A 21,119-nucleotide genomic window follows, 5' to 3' on the forward strand; every position below is an offset into this window, starting at 1 on the left:
GGAACTCCCTGCCTGCTTCTGTATTTCCACCTTCCTTTGACTTGAACTCCTTCAGGAGCGAGTTTTCAAGACACTTATCCCCTTATTCAGGGACCGGCATCTCAGTGGGCCTTTTTTTTTTATTGGATTTTTTTCCTTTGGCCGGTGTCCCTCCTACATAAAAAGAAAAAAAAAGGACAACATGCACTTATTTTTTACGAGTGTGTTGAATACTTTAAGCTTTATTGGGTTTATAATTACAATACTGATGGTGCAATGCGTGTTACTGCGAATGAGTGATATATATTCAATATTTTCATGAAGCTTTTTTATTGTTCTGGTCTAGCTTTCTTTGAATTCAGAAAACAAAGAAAATGGTTTCCTGGATACACAGAAAAAAAGGGAGAATATGAAGTTAATCTTGTCTTTCCTAGGAGACAGATTTATTTTTAGTGTTAAAAGTTATGTAATTATGGAATTGAGAAAGGTTGTCCAGCAGTGAAAGGATTTGTGTCTTGTCCCAATCAGCGTTGTCACCGCCAATTTTGTACAATGTAAGAGAGTTTTAGGTGGTTAGTTTTCTTACCTGCCACCAGAGGGACGCGACTTTACGTGGAAATAGATGAGGATGCTGTGTGTATATTTTTAGTTGTTGACATCGGAGAGGTTACGATGGTTAGGTCAAGTCAGGTTTAAGTTGTAGAATAGGAAAGATTATAGTGATTAGATTAGATTATGGTGGTTATATTAGATTAGGTAAAAGTTAGGTTCTTGATATAGGAAAGGTTACGGTGGTTAGGTTAGGTTAGGGTGTTGACACAGGAAAGATTATGGCGGTTAGTTGTCCTCCTCGCCACCAGAGGGACGTGCCTGTAGCGGGGGAGGGTCAGGGAGGGACGGGTCTGTGGGGATATATATATTTGCGTTATGAGCGTGAAAGATATATTGATATCTGTTAATACAAAAATGTTGCCCGTATGAATTTAGATTATGTCAGGTACATAGAGGCTAATATTTTTCCTTTACCAGCCCTGCCACTACCACCACCACCACCACCACGCAATAAAAACACTATCACGACCACCACCACCACCACCACCACCACCACCACCACCACCACCACCGCTTCCATGCCACCGACCAAACAATCACTAAACTGTTTTAACATTATTAATTCCGCGCCCTGAGGCTCTGAGCTGCAAAGGCACAACATATTCCCCTCAACCTCCCTCATCCCATCCTCCCATCCTTCCCTCACCCTCCTCCTCCCATCTTTCCATCACCCCCATCCTCCCCTCCTCCCATCATCCCTCATCCTCCCATCTTCCCCTCACCCTCCTCCTCCCATCATTCCTCTTCCTATACTCCCTTCACCTCCTCCTCCCTTCTTCCACTATAATCACCAGTACTAACTTTACCCTCACGATCTCCCCATTCCCTTCTCCCTGTACCTTCATTCCCCTTCTTCCCATTGCCCATATTCTCCCCTTCCTTTACCTTCTCCCTGTACCTTCATTCCCCTTTCTTTCCCATCGCTATCTCACCCATCCCCTTCCCCCTGTACCCTCCATATTCTCCCTCCCTGTAAGCTTCTTTCCTCTTGCCATATCCCCTTTCTCCCATCACTATCCCTCCATTCCCCTCACCATCTCATCCTTCCATTTAATACCACATCTTTCCCCTCACCACCTCCCATTCCCCCTTCCCTACACCCTTTTCACCGTCACTTGTTCCCTCACCCATCAATAAGCATCTCCCTGCATCACTTCACTTGCTTCCCTCCTTCCGCTTCCCCTCCCCCCCCTCCCCTCCTCTAGCACCGCCCTACCACCCCCTTCATCCACACATCCCTCAAGCGCTAGGGACCAAGTAATGAAATTTGTCCCTCAAAGCTTATGTTATTATTTTTACATAGGGTTGATTCACGTACTGTTTGATGCGCCAGACTCCTGCAGGGCAAACGCTTCCACTTCTGCCCTCCTCCCGCCGACTCTGTCCCTTAGCCCGCATGTTCTACTGTACCTGTCCGTCTGTCTGTATGTCTGCTGGGATAGAATTGTTGGTACATGTTTGGACCAGTGAGGAAAGAGAGGTAGGATGAAATATTCGTGCGTGTGTGTGTGTGTGTGTGTGTGTGTGTGTGTGTGTGTCAGGCGTGGGGGTGGTTAGAATGACAGCGTGTAGTGGTGTGTAGCGGTGCGTGGTGGTGATGCGTGGCAGCTTGCCTTAGAGAGAGAGAGAGAGAGAGAGAGAGAGAGAGAGAGAGAGAGAGAGAGAGAGAGAGAGAGAGAGAGAGAGAGAGAGAGAGAGAGAGAGAGAATATGCTCAGTGGTGATGCAGTGATTGGTAACACTGCGTATATAATGTAAAAACGAACGTACAGAGGTGATGGGAGCTTTGTGGGATGGGTGGAGATGGTGGTGGAGGTGAGAGGAGGTGAGGGGGAGGTAAGGGGAAGTGAGGAGAGGCGAGGGGAGATGAGTAGGTGCTGGAAACAATGGAGGTGAACTGCTATGACGGCTCTGTAAAGAAGGAGGGGGAAGAGGAGGAGGAGGAGGCATAGAACACAATAAGGAAGAGGAGAGAGGAGGAGAAAAGGGAAAAGGAGGTCTGAGGCATAGAACACAAGTAAATAAGAAGGAAGAGGAAAGAGGAGGAAAAGGGGGAAAAGGAGGAGGAGGCATAGAACACAAGTAAATAAGAAGGAAGAGGAAAGAGGAGGAAAAGGGGGAAAAGGAGGAGGAGGCACAGAGCACAAGTAGATAAGGGGGAAGAGGAAAGAAGAGGAGGAGGACAGGGGAGAGGAGGAGGAGGCACAGAGCACAAGTAAATAAGAGGGGAGAGGAAAGAGGAGGAGGAGGACGGGTAAGAGGAAGAAGAGGTATAGAGCACAAGTAAATAAGAGGGAAGAGGAAAGAGGAGGAGGAGGAGGAGGAGGAGGCACGGACTACAAGTAAATAAGAGGGAACAGAAGGAACAGGAGGCAATGAAGGCATGAGGAGAGGAAGGAGGGAAGAAATGAAGTAGGGCGGCTGTCTGAGGGTGAGAGGGAGAGTGGAGAGGTGAGGGGGTGAGGGAGAGTGGAGAGATGAAGGGGTGAGGGAGAGTGAACAGGTGAGGGGATGAGGGAGAGAAGGCACAGCTCCGTCCAGCTCTCAACACACCTGGTGAATCTCACGACGCGGGCAGGTAAGCGTGAGGCGCCGCTAGATCAGCAAGAGCTACCTGCTGACCGCGAGAAGAAACTGGTTACGTTGCAAAGGTGCCCCCGCGCTCACCCATTAGTGCCAGGTAAGGGAATACGTATAGGCTTCATTCTTCATAAATCCATTGAAGCTTGATTAAACTCGCGTTCATAATTAACTGAGCGTTGACTAATGCGTCTATTTCAAAACACTGTGCACATTTCGCCGTGAATTTGCTCCTGCTGCTGCTGCTACTGCTGCTGCTGCTGCTGCTGCTGCTGCTGCTGCTGCTGCTGCAATGGCGGGAAATTAAATGAGAGGTGAGATAGGATTGTATTGAACAGCGGTGCTATTTTTCCCCCTTTTTTTTCCTTTTCATGAATAGACTATGTATAATTTCGTGTAGAGAGAGAGAGAGAGAGAGAGAGAGAATTAGTCAGTCAGTCAGTCAGTCATTAACAAAGGCACCAGTCCCGTCTGTATTGTGACCTGCTTTCAGTCTAATTCCTCAGTCTCCTTTAGTATTAGTCTGTCTAGATATCCACTTTTCTTTTTTTCCTTACTTTCCTCCACGTCCCACTTCCATCATCCATTTGTCCACCTCTTTCCCTCCTGGTACGTGCGCGTCTTTGTCGTGGCGTCCTTGTTTCCTGGACTTATGAGCCGCCAGCTTGGTGAAAACTCTACCCAAACACTGACTATGACAAATGACTAGCAATTTCTCACACGCCTTCCCTTCCTTCCCTTCCTTTCCTTCTTTCATTTTCTCCCCTTCCTTCCTCTTATTGTCTGCTTTCCCTCTCCTACCTATTGCATCTCGTTTCTCTAAGTTTTTTTTTCTTTTTTTTCTCGTATTCGCAGTGTATCTTTCCATTCTGCCTCGTGTCTCCTCGTTCTTCTATCCATCTGCTCTCTTTTGCTCCTCTACTAACTCTCTGTCGTTTAGTCTCTCTCTCTCTCTCTCTCTCTCTCTCTCTCTCTCTCTCTCTCTCTCTCTCTCTCTCTCTCTCTCTCTCTCTCTCTCTCTCTCTCTCTCTCTCTCTCTCTCTCTCTCTCTCTCTCTCTCTCTCTCTCTCTCTCTCTCTCTCTCTGCCTTTTTTTATTCTCGTGTTTTCACTGCTTCCCTTCCTTTCTTTCGTTTTCTTTTCATTTGTTTTCCAGCTTATCTCCACCTGATTTTTTTTCCATTGTTCTTTAAACTTTAATCTGTCCTCACCTCCTTTCTTTCCAGCATCTTTCTTTCTCCTCCCTCCTCGCTTTCTTTCCTTGTTTCTTCTTCTCTTTCTCTCTCACTTTCCTCCCTTCGTCTTTCTCATTTATTCAGAGTGGAGGGAAAACAAAGGAGCCATGAATGAAAACGTTTGGTGGTGAAAACGTTCCCTTGATGATGAAAACGTTCTCCGCAAACTGTTTATCATTGTTGCTTGATGACAAAGTTGAAGTATTAATAATGGTGCTGTGCTGTGTGTGTGTGTGTGTGTGTGTGTGTGTGTGTGTGTGTGTGTGTGTGTGTGTGTGTGTGTGTGTGTGTGTGTGTGTGTGTGTGTGTGTGTGTGTGTGTGTGTGTGTGTGTGTTTACGTGTAGGTACATGTTCCAGTCCTTCCTCCTTCATATCAATTATTGTATTTGCTCACAGTTGATTTTCCACGCGAGTCTTCATTCTTTTTCCCTGACGTGTCATAATATTTGTCTGAGATTCTGGCGCTAAATAATAGGAAGCACATTGGTTGCGGTGCTGAAATTTGCAAGTGTTGAGGTAATGGAATATGCAGTGTGGTTGACAACTTTTACCTCCGCGTTTGTTTTATACGGCAGAACTGTCCTGTCTCGCTGTCTGTAAAACATTAGTGTATAAATAAGGTAGACACTCGGAAGTAATTAATAGGAGCACGTAGACATTCACGGCTCCTTTGTAACTAAATTAATTTCAACCCTTCCGGGACACCACTTACCTGTATTTTTTTTTTCTTTTTCTTTTTTTCTTTTTTTTTTTTTGGAAATGGCAATTAGCGTGGGTTTTATTTCCAGCGATTTTTAAAGTTCTTGCTGTTTTTTTTTATTTCGTGTGTGTTTGTGTTAGAAAGAGAGAGAGAGAGAGAGAGAGAGAGAGAGAGAGAGAGGGAGAGAGAGAGAGAGAGAGAGAGAGAGAGAAAGTATTTTGTTCATTGTAGCTCTTCATCTCTATTTTCTTTTTCCTTGCAGTTTTATGTGTCGCTGTGTTATCTCTCTCTCTCTCTCTCTCTCTCTCTCTCTCTCTCTCTCTCTCTCTCTCTCTCTCTCTCTCTCTCTCTTCCGACATCATTATTTTTTAACTTTTTTATAACTTTTTTTTTTTTTTTAATCGTGGCCTTTAATTTTCTCGTCCTCAGTGCCACTGTTTGTGTTGTTATTGTTGATTTGTTGCTGCTGCTGTTGTTGTTGCTGCTGCTGCTCTTGTTATTACCGCTGTTGTTGTTGTAGTTGTTGTTGTCATTGTTGTGTTGTATCTATTGTCATTTTTAGTCCTTTTCTCCCTCCATCCTTTTTTTTCTTTTTTTTAGCACGGCTTACGTTAACAAATTCTGAGGTTCTGCTGGCCACAATATTAAAGTGTCTCTATATTCGCCATAAACTTAGCCCATTAAGAAGAGCCAGTGTAGCTTCGTACCGTGGAGTCTGGTACCGTAACTCATAAGGTCATTGTTGGTACATTATGGTTTTCCTTGCTCAGGTGAAATCTCGTATGTACCCACCGTACCCTCACCTGCCCACGCTTTCCTCCCCCCTTTCCCTCACGTTCTCTCTCCCCTCGCCGCCCCTTTCCATCTCCCCTCCTCTTAATCATATTTCTTTTCCTTGTCCCTCGCCCCATTACTTAGTTTTCTTCATTCCTTCTTGTGTATTCGTCCATTAATCCTTATTTCATTCCCTTCCTTTACTTTCCCCCTCACTTCCCCTCCCCTTTCCACCTCACTTCCCTTCCTTCCTCTCCCTCCTTCTATCCCTTCCTCTGATGCATCGTTTTCTCTTTATCTCCCCTTAATATTCATCCATTACTCTCAACTCCCTTCTTTTTTTTTTCTCCCTTCTTTATTCTTCTCTTCATCAAGCACATGTCCCTCCCTTCCTCCCTTCCTCCCTTCTCTCTTCCAGTCTTTCCATGCCTCTCTCTTTTCCTCACACTCTCCCTCCCTCCCTCTTTACTTCACATCCCCTCCTTTCCTCCCTCACTCAAGAACATAATCTTTCTTTCCCTCCCTCTTTTCCTCACTTCTCCCTTGCTCCCTGCCTCCCTCAAGAAAATCTTTCCATCCCTCCTTCCTTTCCCTCACACTTCTCTCCCCCTCCCTCCCTTCCTTACACCCCTCTTTCCCTTTCTCCCTTCCTTACACCCCTCCTTTACTCCTCCCATCCTTACACCCCTTCTTTCCTCCCTCCCATCGTTACACCCCTCCTTCCCTCCCTGCCTTCCTCCTCCCTCAAGAACACAATCATTCCTTCCCCCCGTTTTCTTCACACCCCTCTCTCTCCCTCTCTTCTTCCCTCCCGCACTTCCTCCCTCCCTCGCTGAAACACACCTTCACACCACAACACAGGGGTTCGGGAAGGCTGAAAAATGTGTAAGTCGGTCATTAATTTTATCTTTTGACGGTAAATACACTCCAGAGCAAAATATTTCCTGGCACTAAACGCTCTCCTTAAAGTTACTTGAAATATGTCACACCTGAACTTAGCGAGTCTTGGCCTTACTCCCCTCCTCTCCTTTCCCTCCTCTTCCTCCTTCTTTCCCTTTTCTTTCTTTTCTTTTTCCTTTTTTTCCCTCACCTTTTCTTTCCTTACCTCTCCTTTCCTTGTCTTGTCTTCCTTTCCCTTAACCGGTTTTGCCTTACCTTACCTTAAATTACCTCACCTTACCCTTTCTTGCTTTATTTTTCTTTCCCTTCTCTTTCTTCGCTTTCCTTTCCTTCCCTCGCCTCCCATTCCCTTGTTTTGTCTTCTTTTCTATTACCCTACTTTACCCTACCTTGCCTTGCCTTGCCTAAGCTTTCCTTCTCATCCCTTCCTTTCTTTTACCTTTTCTGTCTTTATCTCATAATTTTTTTCTTTATCTTAACATTTCTTTCGTTACTTTACCTTATTTTTCATCATCACCTTCTCTTCCCTTCCTTCTCTCCTTCCCTTCCCTTCCCTTCCCTTCCCTTCCCTTCTCTTCTCGTCCCGTGCAGTAGTGATTTCCATTTCCCTGTTTTGCTTAATAATTTCTTCCTTAAATATCCCATAAGTTTGTGAGATGATTGCAAAAAATTCAGTAATATAGCGTGTAGTGTCGTGTATATATTTTTTTTCACATTTTTTTTCTTTTTTTTTGCTCGTGCCTTCACACACACACACACACACATACACACACACACACACACACACACACACACACACACACACACACACACACACACACACACACACACACACACACACACACACACACACACACACACACACACACACACACACACACACACAGTCTTCCTTTTTTTTAATATATATAGAAGTGAAAAGAAATAGTGCATACATATACAACAATTACAAAGTTGAACTGCACATTCTGACATTCTCTCTCTCTCTCTCTCTCTCTCTCTCTCTCTCTCTCTCTCTCTCTCTCTCTCTCTCTCTCTCTCTCTCTCTCTCTCTCTCTCTCTCTCTCATTTTGTTGTCAGGTACAGGCTTGCGTTACGCTCGACAATATCCTGGAGTATTAGCGAATATTCAACTGATACATGAGTAATTAATGCAGATGAAGCCCTTGCGAGTTGAGCAACCGGAGTGACATATCAAGGCGAGCCAGTAATTCGATAAGAGAAGAAGAGAGAAGTAGGTTGCAGGAGGAGGAATGAGAAGTAGGTAGGAAAATGCATTGCTCTCCACCTCACTTCAAATTTTCGTTCTTATTTCTTTTCCTACTCCTCCTTCTCCTCTTCTATTTATTTTTTTACTCTTCGTTACTTTTTTTATTCTTCGTTTGTTTTTCTTGTTCCTCCATGCTTTTGTTTTTCTTTCTACTGTTTTTGCTGTTTTTCCTGTTATGCAATGTGTCTTTTTTGTGTTATTTTGTTTTTTTTTGTGTTTCTTGTTTTTTTCTCAATGTGTCTCTTTCTTATCGCTTCATATTTTCCTCCTATCCCCACTCTTCGTCTTCCCTCATTCATAATTCTTCACTTTGTTACCTCATATTCTCCATTATATGTTTTTACTCTTGTTTTCTTTCCTGTTCCAATATTTGCCTGACGCCTTTCCTATTCTCATTTTTTTTTCTTGTTTCCTTCTTGTCTTCCTGTCTCCTGCTTTCCTCCTTGTATCCTTATTGCCTCCTTGCCATCCTTCTCTTCTGTTGCGTCATCTTTTTTTTTCTCCCACGTATGATGAAACAAATCAGTCGAAGTCTCGTTTCCCGTACGAGCAAAAAATCTTCTTATCGAGTGATAGAAAATAGTGGTTTTCTGATATTTTCTCTTTCCGTTCAAGGTGATTTCTTTGCCTTATAGATCCATGTATTGTTCTTTTTTTTATGTGTGTGTGTGTGTGTGTGTGTGTGTGTGTGTGTGTGTGTGTGTGTGTGTGTGTGTGTGTGTGTGTGTGTCCGACGTCAGTGGTTTTTTCGTGTTCTGTTTTTGTGATGTTCCTTGACGCGAGGTGTGGGAAGAGATAAGTCGTCTCTTTCATTTCCTCTCATCAGGTGAAAAGTCAGTGGCGTGTGAGTAGTGGCGTTGCGTTTAATCTCCTGGCTTTGTAAGTGGTAGGGAGCTTTGCATTGTGTCTTGATACCCTTGTGAATTGTAGGCCTTGAAACACACACACACACACACACACACACACACACACACACACACACACACACACACACACACACACACACACACACACACACACACACACACACACACACACACACGCACGCACACACGTCATAATAATCAATAGCTAACAAGAGGACTCTTCCCGGACGCCACTGGATCAACAACTCAGTGAGCGAGAATCCGATTACTGAGAGAGAGAAAGATTATAGGATTCTTCTCTCCCTGGGGTAGCGTTGCGCAGGGTTCGTATCCTGTACCGCCACCTACACTCACAGGAATTACAGGAACCTTACCAGCCTACACTTACACCTCACTACAACCTCCCACACCTGCAGCGCCCACACGTACGTTGTTGTATCCATCTATATACCTGTTTGACGTCACCTGTTCATCGTACCTGTTGCCTCACACCCCGCCGTTCCATTATTAGCCTCACCTTCACCTCTCCTTCAACACCTGCAGCGGAACACCTGTCGATGGTAATATTGGAGTTTTACCTCGTGTTCGCAACGCATCGTATCGTTAATGCAGAAAATATGTGAATGAAAAGTAATGGTTGGAATGGTAATGTTGCGAATTCAGTCTGGCGTAGCTATTATTGCTATTTTTTTTTTTTTTTTTCATTTTTTATTTAGTCTCTCCCTCACTCTTAAAATTGAGTGTGGTAATTATCACTCTCTCTCTCTCTCTCTCTCTCTCTCTCTCTCTCTCTCTCTCTCTCTCTCTCTCTCTCTCTCTCTCTCTCTCTCTCTCTCTCTCTCTCTCTCTCTCTCTCTCTCTCTCTCTCTCTCTCTCTCTCTCTCTCTCTCTCTCTCTCTCTCTCTCTCTCTCTCTCTCTCTCATTTTCATGTTTCGTTTATTTCAGTCAGAAAATAAGATTAAGTCTGCAGCGTCGTATCGTGAAACTTTTACAGATTCAATAGTCAGTTTGGTGGCTGTCTTCTTCATCTTTTGTTATCGTTGTGCGAACTTTACATTTTTTGTCGGACGAGCTTCATGCAGTATCTGGACTTTTAATTACATATATTTCTTTTTCTTTTTTTTTCTTTTGGTGGAATTCTCGTTTGTATTAATGTTGCAGGGACGTGTGTGTGTGCGTGTGTGTGTGTGTGTGTGTGTGTGTGTGTGTGTGTGTGTGTGTGTGTGTGTAAACCTAAGTAGAGAGAGATTTGAAGCTTTTAAAATCATTCCTAGTTTGTTTATTTCACTCCGTAAGCTCAAGCCTTTCCACTGACCTGGATTGAGGAACATCAGGAAGGGGGGAGGGAAATAAAAATAAAAATAAAGGCGGAGGAAAGAAAAAGATGCGATTTCTCGGAGTCTACGGAGGTAAAAGTGGAAGATATGAACTCTCAAGTAGAACCGAAAAGACGCGGAAAGAAACTTGGAATAAAAAAAAAAGATCGAAAAAGTGTGAGGAGAGAACAAAATAAAAAAAAAAAAGAGGAGGAGAAGGAAAGGAGCAGGAAGAGTAAGACAAAGGAAGGACAAAATAACAAGAGATGAGGACAACGAACGCGAACAAAAGGAAGCATCACAAGGGAAACAGAGTAACTTATTGATAAACTTCGCAAGGAGTTTGGACCCAAAGTTAGACCGACACGCTCCTGCTGGGCTAGTGGCGACGGTGGTTATCCCTTACTTTCCTCTCTCTCTCTCTCTCTCTCTCTCTCTCTCTCTCTCTCTCTCTCTCTCTCTCTCTCTCTCTCTCTCTTTCGTTAGTTGTAATGCAAATTTGACCCGTCCGACTATCACACAGGGACCAAGGGCGTGGGAAAGAAAACGGAGGTGAAATTAAGGGTGACGTGTACTCGTATGTGTTTTCTTTTCGTTTCGTCCTAATTGTTGAAATGTGCGTGTGTGTGGATTCGTGTTTATGATCTTTGTTTTCAGCTGCGTTCCTGTGTTTCGTTGTTTATTTTTTGTGTGTATTCAGTTGCACAGAATATTATTCACTTGTGCGCTGTCTCTATACAGTCAAATTTCATATTTCACAGCAAATAACAATATCAGAATACAATTACCACACGAGGAGTGATCAAATATACATTTAGATTAATTTTCTAACTCAGAGAAGAGACCAGCAAACCTAATTACATATCCAATACCTACACGTCCACAACAATTATCACCTTCAAGCCAACCTACCTATCCACCTGCCTATCTAAATAATAACTTTTGCTTCTACATGCTGTATCACACACATTAACACACATAATTACTCGTAGCATCGACAGTTTTTAGTTTCCTTTTTGTGTGAAGGAGTCGAATAACGTGCTATAAAAAATAAAAAGAATGATAAACTAGTTCCCACCTCCATACAAGTTCAGAGGGGAAAGATTCTAACCACTAGATAATTCACACGTAACTGACACCAAATTACGTGACCTGACTCTTGTGTATAGTACGTATCTAATTACCTACAATACCAGGCGCCTTTATCCCTACCTTGCCCTCACCTGTCCAATTAGTGACGAGCACCCTACTCACCTGGTGTAGTAGGCAGGTAAGCACAGGCAAGCGTACCGGAAGATAAAAAGCAAACAGGGAGGTGGCTGTCCACACATGATTATAGGCAATGTTGACTCAGGTGACGCTCGGCTGGCGGCAGCACAGCGCCACGCTCCTCTTCTTGTCTTCATGGGGAAGGAAGCCGCGAGGAAAGTCAGGCTTGTGTCTCTGGCGGTAGAAGAGGAAAGGAAATACATTGGTGTCCTTTTTGTCTGCTTGTCTATGGGCGTGTGTGTGTGTATGTGTGTGTGTGTGTGTGTATGTGTGTGTGTGTGTGTGTGTGTCTGTGTGTGTGTGTGTGTGTGTGTGTGTCTGTGTGTGTGTGTGTGTGTGTGTGTGTGCCTGTGAGAGAGAGAGAGAGAGAGAGAGAGAGAGAGAGAGAGAGAGAGAGAGAGAGAGAGAGAGAGAGAGAGAGAGAGAATTGGAAAGGACGTGAGGAATTGTAAATAAAATAGGAGGAATGTTATGAAGAATTCAGTTATTAGCAGCAATGCAAATTATTTATTTGTATCGAATAATGAAAGACATTATGTGAATCTAAGATGCACACACACACACACACACACACACACACACACACACACACACACACACACACACACACACACACACACACACACACACACACACACACACACACAGTTCTCACTCGGCACACGCAGTAAAATATTCATGACTCGTCACAACCCACAAACTTCAGTACACACACACACACACACACACACACACACACACACACCCGACGAGGGTTAGAATTCACAAAGTTTAGAAACAACCACCCACACACACACATAAACACACACACACACACACACACACACACACACACACACACACACACACACACACACAGGAGACAACCCAAACCTATCTCTCTCCCATCCTTACGAGAGAAAACTTTACATGTAGTATCGAAGGGGATCTCTTTAAAAGTTAGTACAGTCAGAATTCCTTATAATAGATTTAAGGTTACGAATGTCTGATGTGGTGAAAGCTGAGATGTCCTTAGAGGGAGACGAAGAGAGAGGAGAGAGTGAAAAAAAAAAATCTTTATGAATATGCATAGAAGTAGTGCAGATATATATATATATATATATATCCTAAATCCGCTTCCCTTTCACCCTAATCCTTATAAAATTGAAAGTATGAACGCTGTCCACTCCGCAGAGCCACAAGGATAAACATTCGAGAGTCGCAGGAGACCGCAGGGAGAGAGAGAGAGAGAGAGAGAGAGAGAGAGAGAGAGAGAGAGAGAGAGAGAGAGAGAGAGAGAGAGAGAGAGAGAGAGAGAGAGAGAGAGAGAAAGTAAGTGGTGGTAGAAAAATAAGGAGAGTGAGGATAGGAAGAGGAGAGAAGCAAAGACAAAGGAAGGAGATAGGGAGAGCAGGAAAGGTACCATAGGAAGAGAGGGAGGCACGGAAGGGAGGAGTGGGAGAAGATAAGGAAGGAAGGGAGCAGAGGAACAGAGAGAGAAACGGAAGCAAGGAGTGGGAGGAGATAAGAGACGGGGGAAGAGAGAGAGAGAGAGAGAGAGAGGAAAGGACAAACAAGTGAGAGGAAATAGTGGGTGTTTGTAGGAAGTTTTTACCAGGATGTGCGTTGGTGTGTGTGTGTGTGTGTTTGTGTGAGTGTACGTACGTGGCCATGCATATGTAAACTCGTGTGCGGGAATGTTTATATGCACTCGGTTTACAGATACACACAAAAAAAAAAAAAGTACAGAAGGTCACGATTCGTAAGTACTCACACTACGCGATGAAACGGTAGACGAGAGCGGACGGTAGAAATTGTAGAGCAACGCAATACAATAATAGTGAAAGTGTGTGGAGCCGAAGCGCGGTTAGATTCCATTTCCTCTATGACACCACACAAAGGAATCCAATTAATTGATGTCGCCTATTGGTCAGCGCTGTGAAAGATCGCCTCGGCCTTCATTCAGCACGTGATGTAATGAAAGGGTGATTAGCGCCGGCCAGGTGTGGAAGTCATGAGGGCAGGTTAATGAAAGGTGTTTAATGGCGTGAGTTGCGGTCTTGTTTGTGGTGTTCGTAATGTGTGTGTGTGTGTGTGTGTGTGTGTGTGTGTGTGTGTGTAGCTGGTTTTTGTCCTATTTGAAGTTTGAATCCGGATGTGATTTTTTTTTCATTTTCTCCACTTTTTTTCTTTCTTTTATAATTGTATATGCTCTTTCCTGCCCCTCGTTTCGTCAGTCAGCTAGTCGGTTGGTTTGTCAGTCACTACGCCAATCAGTCATTCATTTGTTCTCTCATTTGGGAAGTCGGTTTGTCACCCTCAGTCAGCCAGTCAGTTAGTGGATCAGTCACTCAGGTGGTCAGATGGTCAGTCAGCCAGTCGGTCAGTCACTCATTCAGTCGATCAGATAGTCAATTATTATTTATTTATATGTTTATTTATTTATTTTAACCTTCACATGGTGGAGAAGTATATATAAAGGCATTGAGACATATACAGCTCGTTTCCACTAGCGGACAGATTACATAAAATGTTTAAAAGTTATAAAATGCTAAAGTATATTAAAACACTTAAAATACAGAGGCAAAAATGTACATAACATTACGTTAAAATGACCTTGTTAGAAGCTTGACTATGTAATACTCATTAGACCATGGCTTCTTATATTTTTCATGATACAGCATACCAAGAAAGAGTCAACCAATCCATCAGATTCTATTCCACCAGGTTTACGGACATTATAGTATAACAGATTTGTTGGTGACACCCATACTTATATTATAATTCGTGCGAGAAGTGTAGCTGGTATTACTATATTCTTAGTAATAAATAAACTGAGAAAGTATATACAAAGGTGCCTAGTGGGTGAGTTTATAGAGCAAATTCTCGTTAGTCAGTCAATCAGTCAGTTGGCCAGTCAGTCAGTTAGGCAGTCGATTAGTCGCTTATGTTCGTAATCATGAATTCGTGAGACCATTTTTGTTGAGCGTTCGTCATCATTAAGTCAGCCCATTTAGTCATTCAGCTCCGGGGTAATCTGAGCGAAATCCCTGAGTCTTAAAAAAGAGATGGTCATGATCAACATTGCCGTATAATTACAGACCAAATTGACTTAGGCCTTTAATTGTCGTTCAACTACGTAATTTACCTCGTTAAGCGTCTGCATTGTGTTTTGGATCTGATGTAGTTAAAGCAAGAATAACTATAATGTGCAAACGTATCTTTTCCTAAACAGCCTTCAATATTTTTTTTTCATTTTCCTCCCTTCCGTTTCTGTTTTTCCTGCTAAAATTAATCATTTTAAGCCTCCGACTATTCCTTTTTTTTTTTTTTCTTTCCCTCTCACTCTGCCTCTCCATTTGCCTTTCCATCTCTCCCTCTCACTGCCCTCTCCTCCCCTCAACCGTCCCTCCATACCTCACTACCGGTTTCCTTCCCTCCTCTCCCTCCCTGCCCACCAGTTCCCATCCTCTAGAATTTCCATATCAAGCATCAGTTATTGGTGACAGTTAGGCGCATATGTCTGGCTCCGAAATGTAAACAGAACGATGCATTTCTGACTAAATTGCCGGTTTGCGTTCTTACATTGTTGGCTGAAGTGTGTGTGTGTGTGTGTGTGTGTGTGTGTGTGTGTGTGTGTGTGTGTGTGTGTGTGTGTGTGTGTGTGTGTGTGTGTGTGTGTGTGGCTCCATTCTATCTTTTCGTATACGCTTGTGATGCTTTAGAAGTGTAATTGGTGATGTTGAAATGATTGCCCGTCCCCTCATCTGTGTTTTTCTATGTAAGAGGGGCACCGGCCAAGGGCAAACAAAAGAACAATAAAAAAAAAAGGACCACTGAGGTGCCAGTCCCCAGAAATACGTCAAAAAGGATAATCCAGACCTGGAGGATGTCTTGAAACCTTCCTCTTTAAACAGTTCATGTCATAGGAAGGAGAAAATGCAGAACCAGGTAGGGAGTTCCAGAGTTTACCAGAAGAAGGGATGAATGACTGAGAATACTGGTTATCTTTTGCATTATAGAGGTGGACAGAACAGGGTGAGAGAAAATAGAAAGTTTTGTGCAGCGAGGCCGTGGAAGGAGGGGAGGCATGCAGTTCAGAAAATCAGAACAGTTAGCGTGAAAATAGCGGTAGAAGACAGCAAGAGATGCAACATTGCGACGATGAGAGAGAAGCTGGATACATTCAGTTAGAGGAGAGGAGTTGATAAGTCGAAATGCTTTAAACAGAGATAGTTTTTATTTCGTATTGTGTCTGTGTGTGTGTTTTCCTTCTTGAATTCTGTTTAGTGAAGAATGTTGCAGCGATCAGTGTCCAGTAGCTAGTGACTGCTTAGTGAGTACTTTGTGGTGCGTGAGTGAAAGGTACACATCTCTACTTGTTCAAGAAAGGTAAAGGAAAGTAGGTAATGAGATGCTGAAGATGGTGAGGAAAAATTACCTGTTTTACGAAAGGTGATGCAAGAAAGTAGTGATGTTAGGAATGACAGTGAGAAATGTTATGTCTGGAACGATGAAGGAAAGTATGTTTTCACAGAGAGAGAGAGAGAGAGAGAGAGAGAGAGAGAGAGAGAGAGAGAGAGAGAGAGAGAGAGAGAGAGAGAGAGAGAGAGATGCATCCTCTTTACTCTCTGCTCTGTCTCTCCATTTCCTGTCCCTCTTTCCAACTGGGAATATACCAACTGAGAATACACAGCTTAGAGAGACTTCCCTGTACACACACACACACACACACACACACACACACACACACACACACACACACACACACACACACACACACACACACACACACACACACACACCCATGCACACACCACACACACACACACACACATGCACACACCGATTTCCTAATGCCGTGTACCGCCGATCCAGTTTTAGGCCTTTAGTTTTCTCGTCTTTTTTTTCCCTTCTAGTCGAAGCAACATAAACGACACGAAATCCTGTCCCGGCTCGTGTAAGTGGGCGGACTGTCAGCTCGTCCTTGTCAGTCTCGTTTGGCTGTATTTGGTAAGCGCTGCCGTCTGTCTGTCTGTCTGTCGGTCGGTCTGTCTGTCTGTCTTTTTCTGTCTGTGTCTCTTGAATTTCCTCGTCATGGTTTGCTTTCGTATTTCCTCTTAATTTCCTACCCTTCGTTGTTGTTAATTTCTCACTGGTAATTGTTTCACCTTTCTCATTTCCTTTTTTTTTTTTTTTCCCTCGTGGTGACGCGACGCGGTGTTCCGTGCTCTTGTTCACTCGTTGCTGCAATATTTACGATTTTTTTTTTTTTTTTTACTTCATAGTCAAGGAGAAAAAAAATAGTGGTCTCCTGTGAGTGAAGATGAGTTATACGAATCGTAAAGAGGCGATTCTGTAGGGAGTTAGTCTTGTAAGTCGTTTATTTATATCTATTTACACGGTATCCTTATATTTATTTATTACTAACTTTGTACGTGATCTAATATTTAATACGACAGTAAAGAAATAAATTCCACCTTTCATATACCTATTGCTTTTATTCTCACTGAAGTCGCGGTACGAGGAACCACCCTCCCCCCTTTTTTTCCAATATTTTTTTTTTTTGTATTGTTTTCATTTTTGAGAATAACATTCAAATTGGAATCAACAGGGATAGAATGGCTGGTAAAAAAAAAGAATATATATCTGACTATCGTTTTGCCCAAAAGAACACGAGACTGTCCGGTGTTTTGTGACGCTTCGTTTTTTCGTTGGTTCGTTGTTTCGAGCGGTGTGACTGTTCACTCTTATTTTTTTATCCTTTTTTGGGGGGAAGGGTGGGAGGGAGGCAAAGAATAGAGTCGTGATCAAGAATTTTTATTTCCTTTCTTTGATTTAGGGTGATACTTTATGAGAAGAAAGGTGAGTGATTGAGGTTAAGGCAGGTGTGTTGAGTGTGCAGGTGTGGGGAGGTTGTGGAGGGAAGGTACTTGGAAGAGTGTGAAGGTAGGTGTGGTGGGTATGCAGGTGTGTAGAGAGGCAGATGTGGTAGGTATACAGGTGTGCAGAGAGGTATAGAGGCAAGTGAGTGCGCGGACAAACAGGTGTGGTGGGTGGGCGTGTCCAGAGGAGGGAAGGTATAAGGAAAGGAAAGAAAATGAAGTTGCATTCTTTAGTTTGTCCTTTGCTGGAATTTTTTTCTTTCGGCCAATTTTTTTTATTTTTTTTATTAAGATATAAATAACAAGGAACGAGTCAAATAATAGAGGGAACTTTAGAAAATCTCATGGCAAGTTTCTTTTTTTGCCTTTTTCTTTTCTTGTTTCCTTTCCTTTCTAGAAACAACAACCATGGATATCAGAAGAAAGGTCTCTCTCTCTCTCTCTCTCTCTCTCTCTCTCTCTCTCTCTCTCTCTCTCTCTCTCTCTCTCTCTCTCTCTCTCTCTCTCTCTCTCTCTCTCTCTTGCTCACTTTTACTCTAGAGAAATACGTTGTTTCATATTTCAGATTGTTGTTTTACAAAAGTTGCAGCCCTCGTGTTCCTGTCGCCCTCAGTGTTACCATCATTCCTTCCTCCTCAGTGCTCGCCGCCCCTACATGGAAACCAGCGCCACCTCCTCCCACACACGTAGTGGTGATCGTACAGTTTTTGTATTCTGAGCCAAATCATGATAAAGACACGACACTTAATGGGTACAAGGGAAACAAGAAAAAGGAACGATCCAACATTGCCTTCACCCTTACAAATAGTTGGTGGCCATGAACCTTTTGTACTCTGAGCTAAATCATGATGAAGACACGACCCTTAAACAGATACAGGGGAAGAGAAAAAAGAAAAGATAGGAAATTTATATCTTAAGAATTTTTTTTTTCCCTGAAGGAACGTATAAAGTGGTTGACGGTCATACATTTGTTTTATATGTTATACAAGTCACTGTGAAGACAGTGTAGTTTTGTAAACAGGAAAAAAGGTGGAAAAAAGTCATGTTCTCCCCAGCTAATTTCCTCTGAAGAGTCTGGCAATTAAATAAACATGAGGCCGAAAAAAAAAAATCATAATTTCTTCCTGAGTGTAATATTCATACAGGTTTTTGTACATTAACTAAATTAGAATTAAGATATTACTCTTAAACAGATACCATTGAAAAATTAAAAAAAATAAAACGAAAAAAGAATCTTACTAAACTTACCAGAAAGAATATATATAATCCATCTCCACAATCATTTTCGTGACATGCACATTAACTAAAGATAAAGACGCTATACAGTAAACACTCGAACAAAAAGTTAACATGAAAAAATTGAGAAATCATCATTACCTAATTAATTAACTTCCATGAACTCTAATTCGTATTTACAGTAATTCTTTTTATTTACATATTAACTAAATCAGGAGAAAAACGCATCACACGAACAAAAAGACACAACGAAAGAAAAAAAAAAAACACCATATCTTAGGCAGCTTATTCCCCAGAAGAATGAAATCCGCCAGTACAGTAATTTTTTTGTCATACACATTACGTAAATCAGGATAAGGACGCGACACAAGAACAAAAAAAAGAAAAAAAAAGAACGAAAGAAAAAAACCGTCATATCTTGGGCAGCTTGTTCCCCGGAAGAGTGTAATCCGCCTTATATTGCCGGCGTTGTGCGTGGAAAAGGCTGGCGGCTAAAGGCGGGGCGGTGAAGAGACCAAATTACACATCCTAACAAAGCAGCTTCACTCGCGCTACTGGCAATAACGCCGCTCTCGCCACTATATTGCTGGTGTTCCTCAGGCTCGTTTTCTGTCACTGTATGCGTCACTCGTTTATTAACATTTTTTTGCTGAGCGTGTGGACAGATTGCGAGGTTGCGATGGAAGTGTATAGATGAGACCTTTGTTATCAATTGAGATGTAAAAAAGAAAAGGAAAATAGAAAAGGAGTGGTTAAGGGATATTTGTATACCTATTGCATTGTATTTTTCACTAAAGTTTTGTTTCATTTTATTATTGTTCGTCTCGTTTAATTTGCATTACATTTTTTTTTTTTTATCACTGGATAATTCATTGATCTTCCTTCCCTGTTTATTCTGGATTTAGTTCCTTTATTTTATTTGCTTCCTAGCTTATTTTATTGTGGAATTTATTGAATTTTATTAACTTTTATTTTAGGTTCACTTCCTCTGTTCTGCGTGTTCAACGATTTATTTCTATCCTGTTTTCGTCTTTTTTTCTCCTTTGTGTGTGTGTGTGTGTGTGTGTGTGTGTGTGTGTGTGTGTGTGTGTGTGTGTGTGTGTGTGTGTGTGTGCTTCGTAACGATGTGTTTTCTCCATTTTCATCTATTTTTTTCATTCCTCTGTAAAATGTTTTGAACTTTATTGCCTCTCGAATATATATTTTTTTTCCCCACGACACAAGGACGCAACTCTATTTGAAAACTGGCTATTTGTTCATCATGTTAGGTTAGCATGATTAGGTCAGATTAAATTTAGCTAGAATAGAATAGACTAGAATAAAATATGTTAGGATGCACTTGGAAAGGTTAGGTTATGTTAGACTGTTGTTTGTCTTGCTCCGTGACTGTGTATGTTGTTTATTTACCTCTCTCTCTCTCTCTCTCTCTCTCTCTCTCTCTCTCTCTCTCTCTCTCTCTCTCTCTCTCTCTCTCTCTCTCTCTCGTCCATTATTTATCATTTACCTCCACTTTGCCTCGTATTTCCCTCAAGAACCATAACTGTAAAAGAGAGAGAAAGAGAGGGAGAGAAAGAGAGCCTCAGCTGCGTCAGACGTGCACACACCGACATTCTCTGGCCGTAGATGCCTTCCAATAATCGCGTTCTGCCGATAATGAAGGCGGCCGTGGCAGCCAGACCAGTTTTGGGACCAATAAACGCTAGAATAATAAACGCGTTGCGGTCGCCGGCGGAATTTCTACAGCCTTTTGATGCCAAGTTTGATGGAAAAGGTTTGTAGCGGACGCGGCTTTTTTGGAGTGACTTGTTTGGTTTAGCCGGCGTGATGCTGAGCCATGGTTTGTGCGTGTGTGTGTGTGTGTGTGTGTGTGTGTGTGTGTGTGTGTGTGTGTGTGTGTGTGTGTGTGTGTGTATGTGTGTGTCTTACATTTTAATTCTATTTTATTTTTCGGCCAGAATTCACGGAAGATTCAAGTCTTTTTTTTTATTTCCGTTGGTAAATACGAAGGAAGAATTTTTTATTGGTTCTCTCTCTCTCTCTCTCTCTCTCTCTCTCTCTCTCTCTCTCTCTCTCTCTCTCTCTCTCTCTCTCTCTCTCTCTCTCTCTCTCTCTCTCTCTCTCTCTCTCTCTCTCTCTCTCTCTCTCTCTCTCTCTCTCTCTCTCTCTGAAAGAGAACACACGCACGTACAACTAAATCAACAATAATGAAAGAAAAAACCCACACATACAGACAGTCCTGCCTTGAACCGCGAAAAAACTACATCGTCTTAATAAAAACACATAAAATTCCAATATTTCCGTTGATTTCCCCTTCCCCTTCAACACTCATCGCGGCAAGAGACTAAGAGGGGGACAAGAGAGAGAGACAAAAGAGGGACAATCTTTCCTCCGCGTTGCCAATATCGCTCTCTTCCTGCCGGGTATTCGTGATCAGCCCCGCAGCGTCACGTAGATGGAAACTGCACCCGCGTGAATGAAGGCCCTCGCTGCTTCGTGAGTCCCTCCTGACGACGCCTGC

General features: G+C 42.7%; 1 protein-coding gene across 21 annotated transcripts in view; it reads left to right on the plus strand.

Annotated features, from left to right (window-relative positions):
* Positions 1 to 19,624, plus strand: part of LOC135114712 (uncharacterized) — a 200,278-nt gene extending 180,654 nt beyond the window's left edge. For 13 of the 21 annotated variants that reach the window (XR_010275638.1, XR_010275639.1, XR_010275640.1 and 10 more), the window contains one exon: positions 17,931 to 19,624. Coding sequence is in view for 11 of the 21 variants with exons in the window: in XM_064030657.1 (XP_063886727.1) it covers positions 17,931 to 18,186 (256 nt within the window). In the remaining 10 variants the exon portion in view is untranslated. Of the gene's footprint in view, positions 1 to 16,399; positions 16,494 to 17,930 lie in introns of all 21 variants that reach the window. The other 8 variants (XM_064030658.1, XM_064030666.1, XM_064030675.1 and 5 more) reach the window with 3 other exon arrangements.
* Positions 19,625 to 21,119: the final 1,495 nt, after the last annotated feature.

The sequence above is a fragment of the Scylla paramamosain genome, chromosome 28, assembly GCF_035594125.1.
Source record: "Scylla paramamosain isolate STU-SP2022 chromosome 28, ASM3559412v1, whole genome shotgun sequence".
In the NCBI taxonomy this organism is placed as follows: Eukaryota; Metazoa; Arthropoda; class Malacostraca; order Decapoda; family Portunidae; genus Scylla; species Scylla paramamosain.